This window comes from Aquarana catesbeiana, linkage group LG09 (assembly GCF_042186555.1).
Source record: "Aquarana catesbeiana isolate 2022-GZ linkage group LG09, ASM4218655v1, whole genome shotgun sequence".
In the NCBI taxonomy this organism is placed as follows: domain Eukaryota; kingdom Metazoa; phylum Chordata; class Amphibia; order Anura; family Ranidae; genus Aquarana; species Aquarana catesbeiana.
Window position 1 is genome coordinate 235960940 of NC_133332.1, and position 24787 is coordinate 235985726.

Sequence of the window (24787 nt, forward strand, 5' to 3'; positions counted from 1 at the left end):
AGAAGAACTCCAGCCAAAAATAAGCTAAAAATGAATAGCTCATTAAAAGATTAAATAAAAAAACATCTTTTCTGCAGTATTTAAAGTGTTACTAAACCTACAACAGTAAAATCAGTCTGTATATACAGTAAAGCTTGTTATACTTGCTGTGGAACCTAAGGGATTAATACTCCGCATTGTGTAAAAATGCTGTTTGATCCTGTCTTCTCTGATCCTCCCCTTCTTCCACTGTCCCCAATCCATCAGCTGATAGAACAGAGCTTTGAATTACTTTGCACGTGCTCACTTTAGTGTGTATTGCTAGAGTTTTTTTTTCTTTTTCTTGGGAGGATGCATGTGATCAGTACAAGGCCAATCAGCACTGTCCAGACAGAGGGTCAGGAGTCATGCAGCCTCATAGGACAGTCAGAGTAGAATGAAAACTCCTCCTACAAGCTTTAACCAGACACTGATAGACGTTTCAAGACTGCTATATACGGCTGATGAGAAAAGGTATTTAGCAGTTTATTTACTAAAATAATTGCATTTCCATGTTCTGTGTACTGTGGGAGACCAGATATAGTGAATGCAGGGTCCTGGGTTTAGTAACACTTTAGGTCAATCAGGAGACTCCCTTGCAGTACTTTCTTCTGCTGCTAGGTGCCTTCAGCTTTATGGTCTCCTATTATTCAGCTCACTACCTCCTCTGAGCCCAGGTCATCCCGGAACCACTCAAGCCTGGAAAGTGAAAAGAGAAGCAGCACAATGATCTGCTCATCTCTCTGCAGCCCATGCTGCTTTTATCAGTATGCTTCCTGTAGCATATGACCGGATTAGCTCCTTGTGCTGTTTCTTCCTCGCACATTCTAGTCATGCTGTACAGGGACTGAAAGAGGCTCATACCAGGTCAAAGTAAGGACCTTGCACTGCTTGCTTTTTAGTATATATTTAATGATGAGATTACAAAGATGCATTCAATTGTGTCTTTCATATTTTAATAAAAACATCCTCACCGTTCTCGTCTCATGGAGGATTTCAAGGGAAGTAATCCCCTGCCTTTTAATCAGCATCAACTTAAACCTGGATTATCACCTTATTCATTAAGAAGCAGCTTACTGTGCAAAATGGAGTGTTGAAATTTTATTATAATGTATGGAGTGGTTGCATTTAACTGTGGGACAAATTACAGATGTAATAATTATACTATCATTTGCCTTCAAAACTGACAAACTCCAGTCTTGTACAAGAAATGTTAATCTATGCAGAAACAGAACAAAGCAAAATAAACAAACAATCGATTTCCGAGTGATCCACAGGCATAAGGCAGATATATCAAAGAACGGCCATTTGATCTGGGCTTTCTGTCCCTCTGATATTCTCCATATGAAGTAAAAGATCTGAGAGTTAGGCTGGCCATACACTGAGCAAATTTTGCTCCATGGGTGGCCCTGTTGGTATCTTCATGCCTGACATCGAACGAAGGAGCAAGGTGGAAAATTGTGAGCCAAACAGCAGCTGCATCAGACACTGTTCAAGTATTTTGGGAATACAATAGCTGGCAGGGAAAATGTGCCCATTTGTGCTGTTCAGCATGAATTTTGTTCATTTTTTTTTCATTCATCCAAAGGCTGAAGTAAAAAAAAAAAAAAAAATCTATGAGGTTGATTTACTAAAGATAAATTGACTGAACTTATGAAGTGTCGTTGCACTCATTTTCAGCAGGGCTTAGTCAATGTAGTGAAGCTTCACTTTGTAAAGAATAGCCAATATGGTGCAAGGAAAATTGAAAAAACTGCGTTTTGCTTGCACATGATTGGATGATGGAAAACAGCAGAGCCTCGCCACATTCACCAAGCTCTGGGGGAAATGAGTTTAACTGGCCTGCAAAGTGCACCATGTATTTGTCTTTAATAAATCAACCCCTATTGGTGTATGGCTAGCTTTACTGTACACAATGCTTTGCCTATCCTGCTCTGTATCCTTGTAGGTTCAGTATTCTTTTGCTCTTTGATGCAATTTTGCAGTTATCTGTATGATGCCATAACTGAAGAAGAAAGCTGAAACCTCTTGAAAGCTAACATTTTAAATCTACTCAATTAACTTTTAATTTACCCAGCTCATCCCTCACATTTATTACCTTGTGTTCCATGTGCCCCTCCCTATTAGATTGTAAGCTCTCAGGAGCAGAGCCTTCTTAACTCTCCTGTATTGAATTGTACTGTAACTGTACGGTCATTGGTATGCACAGCCTATTGCATTAGGGTGTGCACCCCAGAGCACAAACACACATGCGTGTGTATCAGCAGAGCAGTGGACGATGTCAGAGCAAAGATTGGTGTCAGTAAGGCAGTGGACAGTGTCAGTCGATTTTTATGTTTATTTTTTTATTATTATTTTTTACAAAATTATTTTTTCACAATTTTTTCTAGGAGCCCTATTATGGTGCTTTGGTAAAATATCAAGGGTCTAAAGGGACCTCTGATGTCTCACTTTTAAAACAGAGAAAAAAACCGAGGACAGAGATTCCCCAGTCCCTTTCTCTGCAGCCTGCAGTAAACATAGTTTACTATGCTTCAGTTAAAAATGAAGATAGGAGTGATCAGTACAGATCACTCACTGTGTTCATTCAGAAATAGAAGGTGTCGGTTAATGAAATATTTACCAGCCCCTTCCCCACTCCTGAGAGGAGAGAAGCTGGAAGCACTGCAGGGGGAGACAGGAAGAAGGGGGAATTAGCGCTGCATGGGATGATTACAGGATGCCCAGGCACACCGGGCACACACCTATGTGTACTGTCTCCCTTTATAATGTAAAGCACTGTGCAAACTGCTGGCGCCCAAATCTTGTACAATATTAATAATAATTAACAAAAGCTATAGTCTATAATTTTTTCTTTTCTGAAAATTCCTAAGCATTCTCTCTTCTGCTATTGGAAGCTACTGCTAAAAAAAGGTTTTACAGGCTTAGATTACCCATAAACATGACAAGCTGCCATTTTCAGCCAGACTAGGGGACAACCGCATTTCTGTTGTTAATCACCAAGAAGACGGCTATCTGCTGTAGGGGAACAAGAGCAATAAGGCTTGTTCTCCTACAGTAAGCCAGCTTTGGCCCCATGCTTCTTTCTCCCCCACCTCCTACACTGAAATCACTTGTAGGTTTGTTGAGGCAAGTAAAAAAAGAACACACTGTAGGGAGAAAAGTTAAAGTGCATCTCAAGGCATGACTTTTTAGCTTTTGTTTTTAGAGGGGGGAGGATTAGAACCCTTTTTAGGTTTATTGCGGTCTGTGTCCATGCTGGAGAGGTTCACTCTCCCTATTTGTCATGGTGTTCAGATATCTCCACAGCAGATATTTCCCTATTACTGACATAAATTACCTTGTTCTGCACTGTGCCAATGTGCTGAGGCAGCAATCTTGAAAGAGGCAGGGCTATGCTTCCTCATGTCAGAGTCTTCAGCAAAGAGAACAATAAGAAGCACAGCAGTGACTTCGTCATATCGCACTGCAAATCTGGGACTAGCAGGTAGAGGCAGCAGTGGATCTCACAATGCAGATGTACAGCTACAAAGCTGTAGGAACAAGATTGCCTAGACACATTCATATCAGGAAGTGATGCTATACAGTGCCTTGAAAAAGTATTCATACCCCTTGAAATTTTCCACATTTTGTCATGTTACAACCAAAAACGTAAATGTATTTTATTGGGATTTTATGTGACAGACCAACACAAAGTAGCACATAATTGTGAAGTGGAAGGAAAATGATAAATGGTTTTCAACATTTTTTTAAAAAAATATCTGAAAAGTGTGGCGTGCATTTGTATTCTGCCTCCTTTACTCTGATACCCCTAACTAAAATGTAGTGGAACCAATTGCCTTCAGAAGTCACCTAATTCGTAAATACTCCACCTGTGTGTAATTTAATCTCTGTATAAATACAGCTATTCTGTGACGCCCTCAGAGGTTTGTTAGAGAACCTTAGTGAACGAACAGCATCATGAAGGCCAAGGAACACACCAGACAGGTCAGGGATAAAGTTGTGGAGAAGTTTAACCACTTCTCGCCCGCCATACAGCAATATGATGTACGCAAAGTGGTTCTCTTAACCTGACCGGACGTCGTATGACGTGATCAGGATAACCCGCAGGGGCGCGCAGCACGGCGATCATTGATGTGGTGTGTCAGTCTGACACACCGCATCTCTGATCTGGGTAAAGAGCCTCTGACAGAGACCCTTTACCACGTGATCAGCTGTGTCCAATCACAGCTGATCACAGTGTAAACAAGAAGAGCTGTTAACGGCTTTTCCTCCACTCCTGTCTGACAGACGCAAGTAGAGGAGAGCCGATTGGCTTTTCTCCTGACAGGGCGGTCTGCGCTGATTTCCCCCTCCCCCCCGGAGGATGCCCACCCAGGACCACCAGGGATGCCACCCATGGCCACCAGGGATGCTGATCATGGATGCCCATCCAGGGCCACCAGGGATTCCACCCAGGACCACCAGGGATTAATTTTAAAGATGCCAGTCAGTGCCCATTCTAGATGCCAATCAGTGCCCAGCAGTAAAGCCTGCCAGTGCCTCTTCATCAGTGCTGCCTATCAGAGCCATCTATCAGTGTCCATCAGTGCCACCTATCAGTGCCACCTATAAATGCCCATCAGTGCTGCATATGAGTGCCACCTATCAGTGGCGCATCATCAGTGCCCCCATAAGTGCCACATCACCAGTGCCACATCACCAGTGCCCATCAGTGCCGCCTTATCAGTGCCCCTCAGTGCAGCCTCATCAGCGCCCATCAGTGAAGGAGAAAAATTACTTATTTACAAAATAATATAACTAAAACAAGAAAAAACTTTGTTTATTTGTTTAGCAAAAAAAAAAAAAAACAGTGGTGATCAAATACCACCAAACGAAAGCTCTATTTGTGGGAACAAAATGATAAAAATTTTGTTTGGGTACAAGGCAGCATGACCACACATTTGTCAAAGTGTGACAGCGGTGAAAGCGGAAAATTGGTCTGGGCAGGAAGGGGGGAAAGTGCCCAGTATTGAAGTGGTTAAAGCAGGGTTAGGTTATAAAAAACCGAAGCTTTGAACATCTTACTCTTCAATCCATCATCCGGAAATGGAAAGAGTATGGCACAACTGCAAACCTACTAAGACATGGCCGTCCACCTAAACTGACAGGTCCAAGGTAACTCTGGAGGAGCTGCAGAGATCCACAGCTCAGGTGGGAGAATCTGTCCACAGGACAACTATTAGTCGTGCACTCCACAAATCTGGCCTTTATGGAAGAGTGGCAAGAAGAAAGCCATAAGAAGTCCTGTTTGCAGTTTGCGAGAAGCCCTTTGGGGGACACAGCAAACATGTGGAAGAAGGTGCTCTGGTCAGATGAGACCAAAATTGAACTTTTTGGCCTAAAAGCAAAACACTGTGTGGCAGAAAATCAACACTGCACATCAACTTGAACACACCATGAAACATGGTGGTGGCAGCATCATGTTGTGGGGATGCTTTTCTTCAGCAGGGACAGAGAAGCTGGTCAGAGTTGATGGGAAGATGGATGTAGCCAAATACAGGGTAATCTTAGAAGAAAACATGTTAGAGTTTGCAAAAGACTTGAGACTGGGGCAGAGGTTCACCTTCTAGCAGGACAACGACCCTAAACATAGAGCCGGAGCTACAATGGAATTGGTTGTGATCAAAGCATATTCATGTGTTAGAATGGCCCAAAGTCCAGACCTAAATCCAGTTGAAAATCTGTGGCAAGACTATTTATTTAGGTGTAAAAAAATGTTGAAAACGGTTTATCATTTTCCTTCCACTTCACAATGATGTGCCACTTTGTGTTGGTCTATCACATAAAATAAAATTAAATTTTTGGTTGTAACATGACAAAATGTGGAAAATTCCAAGGGGTATGAATACTTTTTCAAGGCACTGTATTTCAGGAGGAATTCCAGACAAAAAGGTAAAACTTTAAAAGTACAGCTTAAGCACAATCAATATTTCTAGATGTTCTATACAACATACCACATGTTTACTTCTTGAATTCAAATGAACTTTAATAGACAAGATGGTTGGAAGATATACTTACTAAAGAAAAAGGAAAGACACGGGGGAGGGGAAGGAGTGCTGCTCACCCCTATTGGTCAAGACAAAAAAAGAGAAAAGAGTTCCCCAGTGGGGTTTTTAGGCAGCACAAAAGGAAGGTGGTAGGCCAATGTATGTAAAAATAAATTTTATTATACAAAAATAGCTTCAACACATTGGTTAAAAAAATGAGCTCCAATACAGAGTGTTTACAATCTCATGACACTCAGCACATGCAATATAGGCACATTTTCATAATAATATTATGTATATATTGACAGTATTAGAGATGTGGACCTGACGCGTTTCGACCTATAAGTTCCAGGTCTTCTTCAAAGGTCAATCTGCTAAAATTGTACAGTAAAGGTGCATATGTCAGAAAAGATTAAATATGTAAATTTCACAACGGATATACCATATATTAACATAACATAATTACCCAATGATGAGTGTCCTATGCGAGAGGCTTTCTGTAAGAGAGGTCCTCTTAAAAACAAAGGATTGCCTGTTCGTTTTCCCCTAGAGATCCCATGACACCACCGCTACAACCTCCAATCCCAGGGGAAGGTCCCAAGGATGTGGCTTACGAGAGATCACACAATGAAGCGCCCCCTATCTGTAGCCCGGACTTCGCGGCCAATTAGGTGGGGAGAGCACCTGCAGCAACAACCCAGGAAGGAAAAGACAATTTGGAAAAATATGCATTATATGCACTCCAAAGTTGAATCCAGAGAATATATCCATATATCAGCCCAGGTTTAGGATATCGTAAATACATGTGTACACCCATTAGGCGAGTCAAAACCTTATTGTGCTGAATGTATGTGTGTGTATAAAATCAACACACATACACATACATGTATGTCCATACATATGTCCATGCATATAATTTATAATTAACTTTTATATGGAAAAAATCTCAAGATATATGCATAAAGTATATCAGGGTAGTGAAGGAAAAAGGAAATTAGTTTTGTAGAAACACCTCAGCCATATAGGTGAGGGGTATGAATAGACTAATCAATGCTGGTGGTGGGGAGTGACAATTAGGTGAAGTGTTAGGAAAAATGTGAGAACAGAAACAAACCGTAGGTCCCTAGTGGGTGCAGCAAAAGTGTGTGGAAGGTGAACACACAGAAAGTGTCATGCAGTGCAGAAATGGGTGATAGGTGAATGCAACAAAAGAATAACTAGTGAAAAAGTGCCCACGTGTAGGGAAGCCGAGTGAATAAAATATATTACCTAATGAACAAGTGAAGATAACATGTAAAAACCGCACTGCGTAGCCCTATGCGCTTGCAATCATTTGTGACCTGACCCGGGATTGGTCACAACTTTGAACTGGGCTCAGTGAACGCCCGTCCAAGTTGACATTTAGCAAGTCTGAAAGTATAAAGTAAAAAGAATTGTATTGTATACATTCAAGCATTTAAAGTGGGTATGGGGTCATTGTAGTAGACCGAGTATTATATCAATATGGACAGCGGCAGTGCGGAAACAAATTATCATAGTGTATACTTACAGAGTGAGACTGCTAGAGAAACCACCAACCAGACGAAAAGATTCGGAATGAGATATGAAGAGTGAGAGGGTATATGTGCCCCAGATGAGGGGCGTGTATCCGACGAGGGTTGATTGGTGACAGGTGCGGCCACCTCCCCATCCGATAGGACCGAAAGGAGAAAGCCGCGCTGAGGGGCATGGCAGCCAAATGGCAGCCTCGTGTGGCCCCCCCGGCGTTCGGGGCGGGTCGAAACTCCGTCAGCTGACGTCATCGCCGTCGCAATCGCGTGACGCCTCCGCATCACGTGGCACGCGCGGGGCCCCGCGCATGCGCAGTGAGCGGAAACGTCCGGGGATGTCCCCGAACGCCGCCGGCAAGGAAGAAATCCCCAACATGGTAGCCAGGACCAGCCTGGGTATCCAATGGGGGAAGGGGGGAGGAGGCACCGGCTATGCCGATAGTCCTCCCTCCCCCCCCACCTTGCCGGGAAGACACATCTGGGGAAAAAGAACCCTGGTGAGAGGGCAGCAGCAGCGGTCATGATGACAGCTCTTGTAAAGGGGGCGAGCAGAGCACAGAGCTCAATTGATATACAAAGTTAAAGGGAAAATACATATGAACTAACGGTCCATCGCATATATGGACACATCATCCCATATTAATACATATATTGATTGGCAGGAAAAATTATAAATTATTAACATGAGGTATCCATATATGTAGAATCAATTCACATGCCTAGGTATCTGAAAAACACATAATAGAATATAGAAAAAAATATATATAAAAAAGGAGGAAAACGTATATTAAAGAATAAAAAATAAAAAATAAAAATTAAATTATATGCAAAAAGAGGGGAGAAATATTTTAAAAGTATATAAATATGATAAATACCATTGGACTGCCAGGGAAAAAGGGGAAAGGGGAGGGAGGCAAATAGAGAATGTTCGGAGATGGAACAAGGGGGGGGGAAGGGGAGCTCATAACAGACAAGATTGCTCTATGTTACCTACAAAGGGCCACAAAGACTTTACTCAGTCTTGCCCGAAACAAACCCTTTTAAGAACGGGGCAAATGAGATGGCCTCATTTAGTCCCGGGGGCGAGGTGGCATTTAATTTAAATATCCACTTCTGTTCATGTTGCAGCAGGATTTTGTTCCAATCACCGCCTCGATTTGGTATATGTACCCGATCGAGAGCGGTGAAGGACACTTTTGGCATTCTATAGTTGTGTACTGACACTACATGTCGGCCTAATGGTAAATAGTAGTTGCCAATCTGCATGTGATAGATGTGCTTAGACATCCGGCGATGGAATTCCAGGAATTCCATCGCCGGATGTCTAAGCACATCTATCACATGCAGATTGGCAACTACTATTTACCATTAGGCCGACATGTAGTGTCAGTACACAACTATAGAATGCCAAAAGTGTCCTTCACCGCTCTCGATCGGGTACATATACCAAATCGAGGCGGTGATTGGAACAAAATCCTGCTGCAACATGAACAGAAGTGGATATTTAAATTAAATGCCACCTCGCCCCCGGGACTAAATGAGGCCACCATATTTGCCCCGTTCTTAAAAGGGTTTGTTTCGGGCAAGACTGAGTAAAGTCTTTGTGGCCCTTTGTAGGTAACATAGAGCAATCTTGTCTGTTATGAGCCCCCCTTCCCCCCCCCCCTTGTTCCATCTCCGAACATTCTCTATTTGCCTCCCTCCCCTTTCCCCTTTTTCCCTGGCAGTCCAATGGTATTTATCATATTTATATACTTTTAAAATATTTCTCCCCTCTTTTTGCATATAATTTAATTTTTATTTTTTATTTTTTATTCTTTAATATACGTTTTCCTCCTTTTTTATATATATTTTTTTCTATATTCTATTATGTGTTTTTCAGATACCTAGGCATGTGAATTGATTCTACATATATGGATACCTCATGTTAATAATTTATAATTTTTCCTGCCAATCAATGTATGTATTAATATGGGATGATGTGTCCATATATGCGATGGACCGTTAGTTCATATGTATTTTCCCTTTAACTTTGTATATCAATTGAGCTCTGTGCTCTGCTCGCCCCCTTTACAAGAGCTGTCATCATGACCGCTGCTGCTGCCCTCTCACCAGGGTTCTTTTTCCCCAGATGTGTCTTCCCGGCAAGGTGGGGGGGGAGGGAGGACTATCGGCATAGCCGGCGCCTCCTCCCCCCTTCCCCCATTGGATACCCAGGCTGGTCCTGGCTACCATGTTGGGGATTTCTTCCTTGCCGGCGGCGTTCGGGGACATCCCCGGACGTTTCCGCTCACTGCGCATGCGCGGGGCCCCGCGCGTGCCACGTGATGCGGAGGCGTCACGCGATTGCGACGGCGATGACGTCAGCTGACGGAGTTTCGACCCGCCCCGAACGCCGGGGGGGCCACACGAGGCTGCCATTTGGCTGCCATGCCCCTCAGCGCGGCTTTCTCCTTTCGGTCCTATCGGATGGGGAGGTGGCCGCACCTGTCACCAATCAACCCTCGTCGGATACACGCCCCTCATCTGGGGCACATATACCCTCTCACTCTTCATATCTCATTCCGAATCTTTTCGTCTGGTTGGTGGTTTCTCTAGCAGTCTCACTCTGTAAGTATACACTATGATAATTTGTTTCCGCACTGCCGCTGTCCATATTGATATAATACTCGGTCTACTACAATGACCCCATACCCACTTTAAATGCTTGAATGTATACAATACAATTCTTTTTACTTTATACTTTCAGACTTGCTAAATGTCAACTTGGACGGGCGTTCACTGAGCCCAGTTCAAAGTTGTGACCAATCCCGGGTCAGGTCACAAATGATTGCAAGCGCATAGGGCTACGCAGTGCGGTTTTTACATGTTATCTTCACTTGTTCATTAGGTAATATATTTTATTCACTCGGCTTCCCTACACGTGGGCACTTTTTCACTAGTTATTCTTTTGTTGCATTCACCTATCACCCATTTCTGCACTGCATGACACTTTCTGTGTGTTCACCTTCCACACACTTTTGCTGCACCCACTAGGGACCTACGGTTTGTTTCTGTTCTCACATTTTTCCTAACACTTCACCTAATTGTCACTCCCCACCACCAGCATTGATTAGTCTATTCATACCCCTCACCTATATGGCTGAGGTGTTTCTACAAAACTAATTTCCTTTTTCCTTCACTACCCTGATATACTTTATGCATATATCTTGAGATTTTTTCCATATAAAAGTTAATTATAAATTATATGCATGGACATATGTATGGACATACATGTATGTGTATGTGTGTTGATTTTATACACACACATACATTCAGCACAATAAGGTTTTGACTCGCCTAATGGGTGTACACATGTATTTACGATATCCTAAACCTGGGCTGATATATGGATATATTCTCTGGATTCAACTTTGGAGTGCATATAATGCATATTTTTCCAAATTGTCTTTTCCTTCCTGGGTTGTTGCTGCAGGTGCTCTCCCCACCTGATTGGCCGCGAAGTCCGGGCTACAGATAGGGGGCGCTTCATTGTGTGATCTCTCGTAAGCCACATCCTTGGGACCTTCCCCTGGGATTGGAGGTTGTAGCGGTGGTGTCATGGGATCTCTAGGGGAAAACGAACAGGCAATCCTTTGTTTTTAAGAGGACCTCTCTTACAGAAAGCCTCTCGCATAGGACACTCATCATTGGGTAATTATGTTATGTTAATATATGGTATATCCGTTGTGAAATTTACATATTTAATCTTTTCTGACATATGCACCTTTACTGTACAATTTTAGCAGATTGACCTTTGAAGAAGACCTGGAACTTATAGGTCGAAACGCGTCAGGTCCACATCTCTAATACTGTCAATATATACATAATATTATTATGAAAATGTGCCTATATTGCATGTGCTGAGTGTCATGAGATTGTAAACACTCTGTATTGGAGCTCATTTTTTTAACCAATGTGTTGAAGCTATTTTTGTATAATAAAATTTATTTTTACATACATTGGCCTACCACCTTCCTTTGTGCTGCCTAAAAACCCCACTGGGGAACTCTTTTCTCTTTTTTTGGAAGATATACTTACTATGAAATAAATTGCAAAAGGAATTTTTTTTTAAATCTCTTTAGTTTTACCAAATAAATGAAATAATTTTATATGCTTAATAAGTACTGCTGAGGGACAATTACCATTTCTCGATGTTCCCTATAACATACCACTTATTAACTTTTTGAATTCAGGTATACTTTATTAGATTAAATAGTTGGGAAAAAAATACTTCCTATTAAAACAGCCAAAATAGAATTTTTGCTTCTGAAATCCCCTTGGAATTACAATAGGATTGTTCTACTCACTGTAAAATCCTTTTATTGGGGTCCAATGAGGGGCACGGGAAGTCTCAAACCTTTCGAGTAATACTGCTGTTTACAGGACGAGACAAGACACTGGTAAACCCAGAATAACTCCTTCCACTGCCAGTATGCCTTAAGCAGCCCATAGATGAGTCTATTTTTCTTTCAAATAACCAGCAGTTTGAACGAGAAAAAAAAAAAAAAAAAAAAAGACTAAATTCCACCACTGACACACTCACTGTGAATGGGGGACTCCTCCCCGCTGAGCTATAGTATTTGTCAGAATACACTAAGCAGTGCTGCGGGCTACTGCCTGGAGTGCTTATCAAGCTGGGAAAATTTGTCAAAACAGTTGTACAGAAGTCGATCTGTATATATTGATTTCTATACAACTTCCCTGCTCAAACACGGATCAAAATTTGGCTGGTCCCTGCTCAACCAGTCAAATTTCGATCCATGTTTGCCTGGCTTTAGACTTGACCTAGCAGGGCATGAAACAATCATTATCCCAGAACTAGGACCTGTATTCCTCAATAGACTCCAAAGGATTTTATAGTGAGTACAAAAGTCTTGTTTTCTTTCTTATGCATTGAGGGACACCGGAAGTCTTTAACCTTTGGAATGTCCAAAAGAAGTTCAAATGGAGCTAGATAGAGGGACAGAAGAAGGATGTCCTGGTTGAGGTGAAAGGCAAAAGGAAGTCACGGGCCTTAAACAACCTTCTCCCTATGCAAAACCAGGAAGGGTTCTATGCAGCATAAAGTGCCAGTTCTCACACTCACCTTGGCTAAAGGAATACCAACTTGTTAGTAACAGTAGAGGGAGAAAAGTGGTTTCTGAAGAGCAGAGACCTCTTGTACCCAAGTCTTAATCAAGGAGTGAGAGGCCAAAAGTCACCGACACAAGAAAGAAAGCAAAAACCTGGCCTTTAATAGTGCTAAGAGCCGGGTCTAGCCCCAGATGCAGGAAGGAGAGGATTTGTCTCCATCAGTTGGGTTGTTAAAGACAGGCACGTCCTCTATCAAAATAGTAAACACCTTGTTAAGGCAACACACGGATCTACAGTGGGAATAGACCACTTCTGCACAAAGCTTTCCCCAAATGGTTATAAGGCCAATAAGCACTTGGGGGATCAAAAAGCTTATCAGGGTGTTCCCGATCTCCATATAGAAATGTTGAAAAAGTGGGTTCAAGGAGAAAAACATTGAGGTCCTAGGAGCTTTAAAGAAGATCTATCATATTTTTTTGCAGTTCTATCCCCTTGTCCCATGTTTCTAAGTGTTTTCCAACCATAGTTATGTGGTCCAACCTATTCCCTACCCCCCCCCAACCCCCCCCCCCCCCCCGCCATGGTCGATCCAACAACAGCTATGAAGGAGATGTCTGTTACATGGCTGCAGCTGGTCTTGGCTGTGATAATTTTCCTGAGAAAAGCAACGGCAAGAGGATTGCAGGCAGGAAGGATGTACCACCACTGCTGCAGTTAATCAGCAAAAACTGGAAACAGCATTGGTAGAAGCAATGGACTATTGCTCTAGTTGTGTGTACTGCATCAATAAGAGCCTAAATGTTCTTCTTAATTTGGGAATAAGAACAGTAGACTACAAAACCTATGGGGCGAGCTCATTAGTCAGGGGCTGGAGCAATTTAGAATCAGACAAAGTATGTGTCAATTCAATTAAGGCAATGTGTAAATCAAATATCTAAGCAGAAGAGAAGGCAAGGGAATACGTTTACAGCTACTGCAGTCACAGTCAGTGAATAACCGGGTGATCTGAGCCATAAAGTCTTGAATGACTCTATTAAAAAACCTCAGCCAAAATGGCTAAGGATCCAGCCACACCAAATGGAGCTAAAGAGGACGCTGAAGATGGGATAGACCCTAGGAGCAGATGGGTTGCAAGCAGTCCTAGAGCCATTAGTAGAGTGTGAGCTGGGGGCAGGTGCCCAAAGGGACTCTCTCTTACCCTGTCTATAATCAGACAAGTTGTGACCACATGGCGGTAAAGCAAAGTAAAGGCTTGGTGTAAGAGGCAAGGTTTCAGGTACTCACAAAATACAGACAGCTGTAGGTGGGGGTCGGGTGGCCAGAGATGACCCAAGTCAGAAACAGCTTGAGGACCTAGGTACCATGCAGCTCTTTGCAAGTGGAAGAAGCATCACAGAGATGCAAACTCGTTGCCGTATGGTGGATAAGAGAGCACACGTATGACACTGCACCCAGCGGATGACATCGGAGCTCAGTTCCACAGCATTAACCCCTTCTATGGTAGAAACTGACTGGAAAGGCATCCATTGACCTGTCATTTGATGTAAGCCCATTGTCATTTTATGTAAATGACGTAGCTCTGGGTGTTCAGCCCAACCAGTCTAATCACTAAGTGAGTGTTTAGAGGCAACACAAGCGCTGAGGCAAGGCCAGTAGCTCTCAACCTGGAAAGCGCTCCACGGCTAAGTTTTACCAAAACAAAGTCTGAAAATTGCCCTACATGGAACCCAGTGACTGAAGATCACTTCCAGGCAGACGTCACGCTGCCCAGTTCAGCAAAGTCTGGATGCAGTACTTCAAGGTCAGTTTGAGGACAACATTGCAAGCTAGCTGCAATCAGAGAGCCAAGCTCTAGCACTGATGAAGACAATTAAAGAATATTAAAAAAAACAGTCCTAGCAAAAATCAGGCTAGTCTTTAGACACCCAGCCTCGTAGGACACTAGCAACAAAGTGAGGCATGCTGGTAGAGAGGTTATCCTGTTTAAGTATAAAGACTTCTTATGGCCCCGGCTGAAAAACAAACAACTTTATATACTGAAAGCTGAAATTTATTCTGCTCAACCATCAACACGCTAATCAAATTTTCAAATAAGACACTTACATGCCTTTATTTTAGAGCCAGTGCTGTTATCGCTGGATCTCTGGGCTATTCTATGCAATGCAGGCTGATCATTGCAGCATCCTGCTTCAGTACTCATCTCACAAACCCTCAGCACTGATGCAAGCGGTGGACTGGCTCTTGATGAGTGGATGTCATTCTGGAGGAGGGAGTATTCCTAGGTAGACTCCATTTGCATGCAGACCACCCTAGGTAACGCCCACATGTCATGCTAAGACTCCATAGTTGAAAAAAACTAAAATCCTATAAAATTAAAGGGTTGAGCTAGGGACAGTAAGGCTGGGAAGGAAAGGGTTAGATGATGCTGGACATCCTTCAGCAAGGAAATGATGCAGGCTCTAACTGATTTGCATCAGCTTCTAATGCACACTTTCAGAGCTCGCAGTGTGTAGTGAAATCAGAGTAAGAAATTAGGTAAAGGAGTGGAGGCTGTACAATTGTGTGCAACTAACGGTAAGGATGAAGTTGAGCTTAAATAAACAGGGCATAATAAGGGGCTAAAAGCAAGAAGCACAGATCAGCTGGGATGCAGACCATACACATTTATGCCCCAACATGCTGGCTAGTTGCGCTTTTCAGCGAGGCAGCAAACGGCGGAGTCTCCGCGGGGTAAGATGAGTCATTGAGTTGTAACCAAGGAAACATCCTGGTCAGGCTGATTACAGCCACTGACCGAGCACTGTCAGCAGGTTATGTGGAAAATCTTCAGCAGCCAAGAAAAGAGCGGCTTTACCCTCCGTAGTACAGAGCTCAGGAGACGCCACGTGAGGTCAAAGAAAGCTGCAGGGTTTGGGTTACGCTAATGATCCCCTGTGCCCAGTTTGTGAACTGCACTCCAGTTCCCTGTGGTGCTCCTATAATCTTTTTTATTACAAATGATTTTTAATATCTTTAGATGCTCATAATAGCTAAACATGCAGCCAGTTTGTTATCAGTCAGCTGTAAAGATCGAAAGCCTAGTAAAAAGAGTGATGCTGCCATATTAAATATACTTATTCTCTAACCTGGATTTGAGCAACCAGGTGATCATGCTGCGTTAACCGAGACAGCTTCTGGGGGCTAATTCTGACATGTTTCTATTTAACAATACACTCCAGACCAGGGGTCCTCAAACTTTTTAAACAGGGGGCCAGTTCATGGTCCATCAGACTGTCGGGGGGCCGCACTATAGTTTAAAAAAATATGAACTAATTCCTATGCACACATCTTATTTGTAGTGCAAAAAAAGCCAGGAAAAAACAGTACAATATTTAAAATAAAGAACAATTTTAATCAATATGAACTTATCAGTATTTCACAGACTCCCCTCATTACAGAACCCCTCCCAATCACAGACCCCCCCTCCCCATCACAGACTCACCCCATAACAAAGCCCCCATGACAGATCCCCCCCAACACAAACTCCTCTCCATCACAAATCCCCAACATCACAGACTCCCCACATCACAGACTCCCCACATCACAGACTCCCCACATCACAGACTCCCCACATCACAGACTCCCCACATCACAGACTCCCCACATCACAGACTCCCCACATCACAGACTTCCCCCATAACAGACTTCCCCCATAACAGACTTCCCCCATAACAGACTTCCCCCATAACAGACTTCCCCCATAACAGACTTCCCCCATAACAGACTTCCCCCATAACAGACTTCCCCCATAACAGACTCCGCCATCACAGATCCCCCCCATAACACTCCCCCATCACAGATCCCCCCATATCACAGATCCCCCCATATCACAGCCCCCCCCCCCATATCACAGATAACAGACTCCCCATCACAGATCCCCCCTATCACAGATCCACCCCCCATAACAGACTCCCCCATCACAGATCCCCCATATCACAGTCCCCCCCATATCACAGATCCACCCCCCATAACAGACTCCCCCATAACAGACTCCCCTATCACAGACTCCCCCATCACAGATCCCCCCATATCACAGATCCCCCATAACAGACTCTGCCATCACAGATCCCCCCCATATCAGACTGCCTCATATCACAGATGCCCCCCATCACAAAGCCCCCATAACAGACTCCCCTCTTCGATATTACATGCCGCCCCTTCTATAATATCACAGCACTCCCCCTCCCCTCTGTTACCTGTATCACACAAGACATGAAGCATGGTAGGTCCGGACAAAGGGCGGGACTTTGCAAGTGAAAGGCAGGTGATTGATTCCTGGGACCGCCCCGATGCCTAGTAACCAATAACCCGCTTCTTAACTCAGAAGGTCCTTTGTCCAGACCTGTCATGTTTCCCATCATGTGTGATAAAAGTAGCAGATGGCAGGGGGAGTGCTGCAATGTTAAAGGGGCAGTCCGTGGGCCGGGTAAAAAACGCTGGTGGGCCGGATTCGGCCTGTGGGCCGTAGTTTGAGGACCCCTGCTCCAGACAAAACAAAAGATAATCAAGCCACAAAATGCATTCAACAAATACAGTACAGACTATCAGACTAAGGTTCCTGCTTTTCATCAAGAATTCCTCGCCCACTGCATCAGTCCACTTCTAAAATCATCCCTGCTGTCAGCAACCTAATGTTCTATGGACATCATCCTGTCCATGATCTGAACTTGTAGCAGATTTTCAGAGTCTGGTGAACTGTATTCATCATCGTGCCAATGACACACACACACAAACCTCTGGTTACACAATCCTAGTCCCTAATTTACACATCTTGTCACCACTAATCCTAATCACGACTTTCCATCTCCTGTCACACAACTAATCCTAATCACGACTTTCAATCTCCTGTCACACAACTAATCCTAATCACGACTTTCTATCTCCTGTCACACAACTAATCCTAGTTTCTACTTTCCATCTCCTGTCACACAACTAATCCTAATCACGACTTTCCATCTCCTGTCACAAAACTAATCCTAGTTTCTACTTTCCATCTCCTGTCACACAACTAATCCTAATCACTACTTTCCATCTCCTGTCACACGACTAATCCTAATCACTACTTTCCATCTCCTGTCACACTACTAATCCTAATCACTACTTTCCATCTCCTGTCACACAACTAATCCTAATCACTACTTTCCATCTCCTGTCACAAAACTAATCCTAATCACTACTTTCCATCTCCTGTCACACAACTAATCCTAGTTTCTACTTTCCATCTCCTGTCACACGACTAATCCTAATCACTACTTTCCATCTCCTGTCACACAACTAATCCTAATCACTACTTTCCATCTCCTGTCACACGACTAATCCTAATCACAACTTTCCATCTCCTGTCACACAACTAATCCTAGTTTCTACTTTCCATCTCCTGTCACACAACTAATCCTAATCACTACTTTCCATCTCCTGTCACACGACTAATCCTAATCACGACTTTACATCTCCTGTCACATGACTAATCCTAATCACTACTTTCCATCTCCTGTCACACGACTAATCCTAATCACTACTTTCCATCTCCTGTCACACAACTAATCCTAATCACTACTTTCCATCTCCTGTCACACGACTAATCCTAATCACGACTTTACATCTCCTGTCACAAAACTAATCCTAATCACTACTTTCCATCTCCTGTCACACGACTAATCCTAATCACGACTTTACATCTCCTGTCACACGACTAATCCTAATCACTACTTTCCATCTCCTGTCACACGACTAATCCTAATCACTACTTTCCATCTCCTGTCACACAACTAATCCTAATCACTACTTTCCATCTCCTGTCACACAACTAATCCTAATCACTACATTCCATCTCCTGTCACACGACTAATCCTAATCACGACTTTACATCTCCTGTCACACAACTAATCCTAGTTTCTACTTTCCATCTCCTGTCACACGACTAATCCTAATCACGACTTTACATCTCCTGTCACACAACTAATCCTAATCACGACTTTACATCTCCTGTCACATGACTAATCCTAATCACGACTTTCCATCTCCTGTCACACAACTAATCCTAATCACTACTTTCCATCTCCTGTCACATGACTAATCCTAATCACGACTTTCCATCTCCTGTCACACAACTAATCCTAATCACTACTTTACATCTCCTGTCACATGACTAATCCTAGTTTCTACTTTCCATCTCCTGTCACACAACTAATCCTAATCACTACTTTCCATCTCCTGTCACACGACTAATCCTAATCACTACTTTCCATCTCCTGTCACACTACTAATCCTAATCACTACTTTCCATCTCCTGTCACACAACTAATCCTAATCACTACTTTCCATCTCCTGTCACAAAACTAATCCTAATCACTACTTTCCATCTCCTGTCACACAACTAATCCTAGTTTCTACTTTCCATCTCCTGTCACACGACTAATCCTAATCACTACTTTCCATCTCCTGTCACACAACTAATCCTAATCACTACTTTCCATCTCCTGTCACACGACTAATCCTAATCACGACTTTCCATCTCCTGTCACACAACTAATCCTAGTTTCTACTTTCCATCTCCTGTCACACAACTAATCCTAATCACTACTTTCCATCTCCTGTCACACGACTAATCCTAATCACGACTTTACATCTCCTGTCACATGACTAATCCTAATCACTACTTTCCATCTCCTGTCACACAACTAATCCTAATCACTACTTTCCATCTCCTGTCACACGACTAATCCTAATCACGACTTTACATCTCCTGTCACAAAACTAATCCTAATCACTACTTTCCATCTCCTGTCACACGACTAATCCTAATCACGACTTTACATCTCCTGTCACACGACTAATCCTAATCACTACTTTCCATCTCCTGTCACACGACTAATCCTAATCACTACTTTCCATCTCCTGTCACACAACTAATCCTAATCACTACTTTCCATCTCCTGTCACACAACTAATCCTAATCACTACATTCCATCTCCTGTCACACGACTAATCCTAATCACGACTTTACATCTCCTGTCACACAACTAATCCTAGTTTCTACTTTCCATCTCCTGTCACACGACTAATCCTAATCACGACTTTACATCACCTGTCACACAACTAATCCTAATCACGACTTTCCATCTCCTGTCACACGACTAATCCTAATCACGACTTTCTATCTCCTGTCACACAACTAATCCTAATCACGACTTTCCATCTCCTGTCACACAACTAATCCTAGTTTCTACTTTCCATCTCCTGTCACACGACTAATCCTAATCACTACTTTCCATCTCCTGTCACACGACTAATCCTAATCACGACTTTCCATCTCCTGTCACACGACTAATCCTAATCACGACTTTCTATCTCCTGTCACACAACTAATCCTAATCACGACTTTCCATCTCCTGTCACACAACTAATCCTAGTTTCTACTTTCCATCTCCTGTCACACGACTAATCCTAATCACTACGACTAATCCTAATCACTACTTTCCATCTCCTGTCACACAACTAATCCTAATCACTACTTTCCATCTCCTGTCACACGACTAATCCTAATCACGACTTTCCATCTCCTGTCACACGACTAATCCTAATCACTACTTTCCATCTCCTGTCACACGACTAATCCTAATCACGACTTTCTATCTCCTGTCACACAACTAATCCTAATCACGACTTTCCATCTCCTGTCACACAACTAATCCTAGTTTCTACTTTCCATCTCCTGTCACACGACTAATCCTAATCACTACTTTCCATCTCCTGTCACACAACTAATCCTAATCACTACTTTCCATCTCCTGTCACACGACTAATCCTAATCACGACTTTACATCTCCTGTCACACGACTAATCCTAATCACTACTTTCCATCTCCTGTCACACGACTAATCCTAATCACGACTTTCTATCTCCTGTCACACAACTAATCCTAATCACGACTTTACATCTCCTGTCACACAACTAATCCAGACATCCCAACCTGCAAAAAACCGTGCTACATATTGCCCGTGACTTAAGTGGGGTGTGGTTTTATAGTCCGAGATGACTTACATAGTGCAGAATGTAGCAATGTTAAATAGGGAATGTACAGTGCAGGAGAGGTGTGCAGAGTGTATGTAGGTGGGTATAATGTGCATGTGAGGAGTGTGGAGTGTACAGCAGTAAGGAGTTTGTGCAGGATGGTGTCAGTAGTTCTTTATTTATTTTAAATTATTTTTTACAATTTATTTTTTATTTTTCACAATGATTGGGGGTGGGAGTAGTGGACAGTGTCAGTAGAGCAGTGTGTCAGTGGTTTTTTGTTTTTATTTTCTTTATTATTTTTTACAATTTTGTGGTTTATTATGTTCTTTAAATCATTTTTTTAAATATTTTTTTCACAGTGCTTCTGGGGAAGGGGTGGGGAGTATGTGGAGGTGATGCTGTCAGTAGGGCAGTGGATGGTGTTTTTATTTTTTTAATTATTTTTACATTTTTTTTTTTTTACAATTTTTTTTTTTTTTTTAATATGCTTTTTGGGGGGAGAGGGTTGGGGAAATGGACAGTGTTGGTAGGGTAGGGGTGTGTTGTCCATCCTGACAGATCCCCACAGCCGGAGGGAGAGGAGGGAAGCCGACTGTGGGGGACGGAGGAGGAGGACAGGGAGCCGGAGAAGAACAGAAGTGGGGGTTAAAGGACCCGGAGGGGAGACATAGAAGAATGGGCGAAGAAGAACAGGGGTGTAGAAGGACACGGAGGGGGGGCTGGAGGATACAGCAGTCGGGGATGATCAGTGCAGCAGGAGGGACAGCTGTTATCACCGATCTCCCTGTATAGCTTTTTAGCCGACAGCCGTGGGAGAGGAGAAGCAGATGTCAGCTATTCAGGGAGATTGGTGTTCACAGCTGTCCCTCCTGCTGCACCGATCATCCCGACTGTGAACCAGGGGGCCATCCAGGATCAGCCCCGCAGCTGGGATATCGGGCAGCACTTGCGGGTATCCGGGAGCCGCCCCCGAAATGTGGGAGGCTCCCGCACCTCACGGGAGACTTGGGATGTCTGCTAATCCTAGTCTCTACTTGCTATCTCCTGTCACACGACTAATCCTCATCATTACTTTACATCTCCTGTCACTGCTAATGCTAGTCTCTACATTCCATCTCCTGTCATACGTTAATCCGAGTCCCCATATTATACCTCCAATCACACGACTAATCCTAGTTCTTACTTTACAACTCCTGTCACTCACCATCCTAGTCCCTACTTTACGATTCCTGTCACACAATTTATCCTAGTTACTAATACTACAACTCCTGTCATACAGCTACTTCTACTCCCTACCTTACACCTTCTGCTACATGTGTAATCCTAGTCTCAACATCACAGCTTATGTCACATGACTAATCCCTGTCCCTACTTTGCACCTTCTGGACATGGTCACTAAACAGTAACAGCATGGTCACAGCAAATAAACTGCTATAAATATGCACTCACTTGTCAGTACATGTGCACGCAAAGGCAGACTAAGGTGGGCATTGCATTAACAAATTACCAGCAATGTCATACTGGACTCCAGGTTTAATTGAGCTGATCCATTTTACCTTGAAGTGAAGAGCAGCTTGCCTTATAACCTAATAAGTGATAGAAATGAAGCAGTCCCGATCCGGAAAGTCGTCATGAGTGATGACATCATCCCATCCTGACTCCTTCCTATGCATTTCATCAAAACGTGACGTGATCAAGGGCTGCTGATGAAGTCAAGCTTTGACTAAATGTGCAGGAAAGAGTCAGGACATGGTAACGTCATAACACATGTTGTCTTTGCAGATCAGGACTACTGCTGTTTTCTGGACAGATAAGCATTATTGATTTGAATTAATGTGACCGATTTTAACATTTTAAAAATTAAAGAAGCATTATCAGTTTAACACTATTGTGGGCATTGTTTTCCATGTATAAACATGGGTGCTATTACAAGAGGGATATCTATTACCGAATGTGCCCAGTGAAGAGTTGCGCAGGATGGTTGGCTTTTCATGATCACTCTAATGGGGGGTCCTGATACTTTTGTAATCGCTTATTTTTCACTTGGGAACCAAGATGTAACAGTCTGGGAGTCATGGAATTTTTGGAGTTTTCACTAACATACTAAGATCTTCAATGATTTTTATATGATCATTACTGGGACTTGTTTTGTCACCTGAATACATGCACAGATCTGATTTTATGTGTTCAGTAAATCTGTTCACCATATATAGGTTTTCATTTATTGTCTAATTTTGAATTTTAGGGGTGTATTCGTGTGTCATTTCACGCATGCATCTAAAATTATTGACACATATTTTTTGGAAACAACGTTATATTTTTTTGTGTCGTGTTATTGATGCACCGGTTATTTACATTAGGAGATTTAGTGCTGCCCATTTAATACATACAGCACAAAGTTACTTGTCTTTTTTTCCCTTCTAGCTTTGCACACCAGTGGGAGCATAGAGAGATAACCGATACAACACATTATCTGAGATGGATTGTGAATCACTCCTGTTCCACTCATGGGGCAGCGATGATGCTTGGTGATGAACCCAGTGTTGTCACACAGGGGTAGGTTGAGAATTCTAAGCTTGTGTTGGCTGCAAGTCATGGTTTAGAGCTTACACGGGTCCTTCGCTCTTCCTTCTTGGGAGGTAAATAGATCGGCAGGGGATCAAAAAGTTTACGGTATATGTGAATATACGCTGCTGGGGAGGGGGGACGTTAGGTGAACCTGTTGCTTTGCTCTATACAATTAGTGCTATTAGATTCAATAGAGGCTGGCTCTTTTCTAGAGAAAAGTAACACATTGTATAAAGGTCTGCCAATCAAATCTGCAGTTTTCTTTGTGAATTGCAAAAGAATTATGTAGATTAAACTTTGTAATTTTTCCCTTGTGTTATGTAATTATGGCTGTTAGTTGCTAACATTGATAATGCATTTACGTATGCTTGTCTTACAATGTGTTCCTTCTATGTTGTGGATACATTGTAAACTTTAAAAATAAAATGACTGGAAAAAAATCCAATATCACAAAACAGACTCTGACACTGGATTTATGAATGGTGAGTGCAGCTCTTAGCTCTGATTCAAAGCAGAAATTTAAGGACCCTTAGGATGATGGAGTCTCCAGGTGCACCAAAACACCTAGTGGCTTTAAAAGGAAAGTAGGTATTTCAATTCAGCACTACTGACAGGCTATGCAGTTAACTATGACATGTGCTCTTTATGACAATAAAGGAAAAGAACCCTACAAGCATATCAAGATTCAGCTTCTGTTTCTAGCATATAGAAACAGAAGATTCTGGACCGCCACAAAGTTAGCCCTGTCCTGTTTGTCACCCATGTAGGTCTGGCAGTTTATGATGTTCATGAACGCCGATAACGAGGGAATGATTCTGACTCAGATGGCATACAGCCACATTCCTAAACAATTAACAAACTGCGAGCCTGCTTAAGCTCAAATTCTCACCTGTAAGGGGCCCATTGACCTGCTGCAGGCTGCCAAGAATCTTCTCTCCAAGCAGATGAATGAGCCGGGTTACCACCTGGATGGGGACAAATCTGTGAATTAATTTCTGGAAGAACTATGCCAATCCACCATATGCTCATCAATCAAGGCACTAATAGCATGGAACTCTTGTGCAAAGCGGCGAGTATTGATTTTCCATGCATTTGGATAATTGGGTTTCTTCTGAAATATCTTTTACAGTACGCTCCTAGAAAGGGTCATGTACAGTAAAATAATATTAACCCTTTACAACTACAAGGCTGTATTCAGACAAAAATAGAGGACAAAGGAAGGCAACGTGTAGCTAGTTTGATCTGTGGTGTAGTTACCTGGTTGTAATAGAAAAAGAAGTCCTGCTTTTTACCCCTGTGCCATGCTAGGACTTGTAGGCCCCTTAAGATGGCCAAACACGCTTTAATGTGATTATACAATTACTTTTACATTCACCAACAAATATGTAGTGGAAGAGCTTACCTGATAGGGTATAACATCAATGGATTGTTTAGGAAAGCTCTCACACTACA

General features: G+C 42.8%; 1 protein-coding gene across 3 annotated transcripts in view; it reads right to left on the reverse strand.

Moving 5' to 3' along the window:
* PNPLA7 (patatin like domain 7, lysophospholipase) overlaps positions 1 to 24787 on the reverse strand; it is a 478577-nt gene that overhangs the window by 174315 nt on the left and 279475 nt on the right. For all 3 annotated transcript variants that reach the window (XM_073599988.1, XM_073599989.1, XM_073599987.1), the window contains one exon: positions 24225 to 24300. In XM_073599988.1, coding sequence (XP_073456089.1) covers positions 24225 to 24300 — 76 coding nt within the window. The remainder of the gene's footprint in view (positions 1 to 24224; positions 24301 to 24787) is intronic.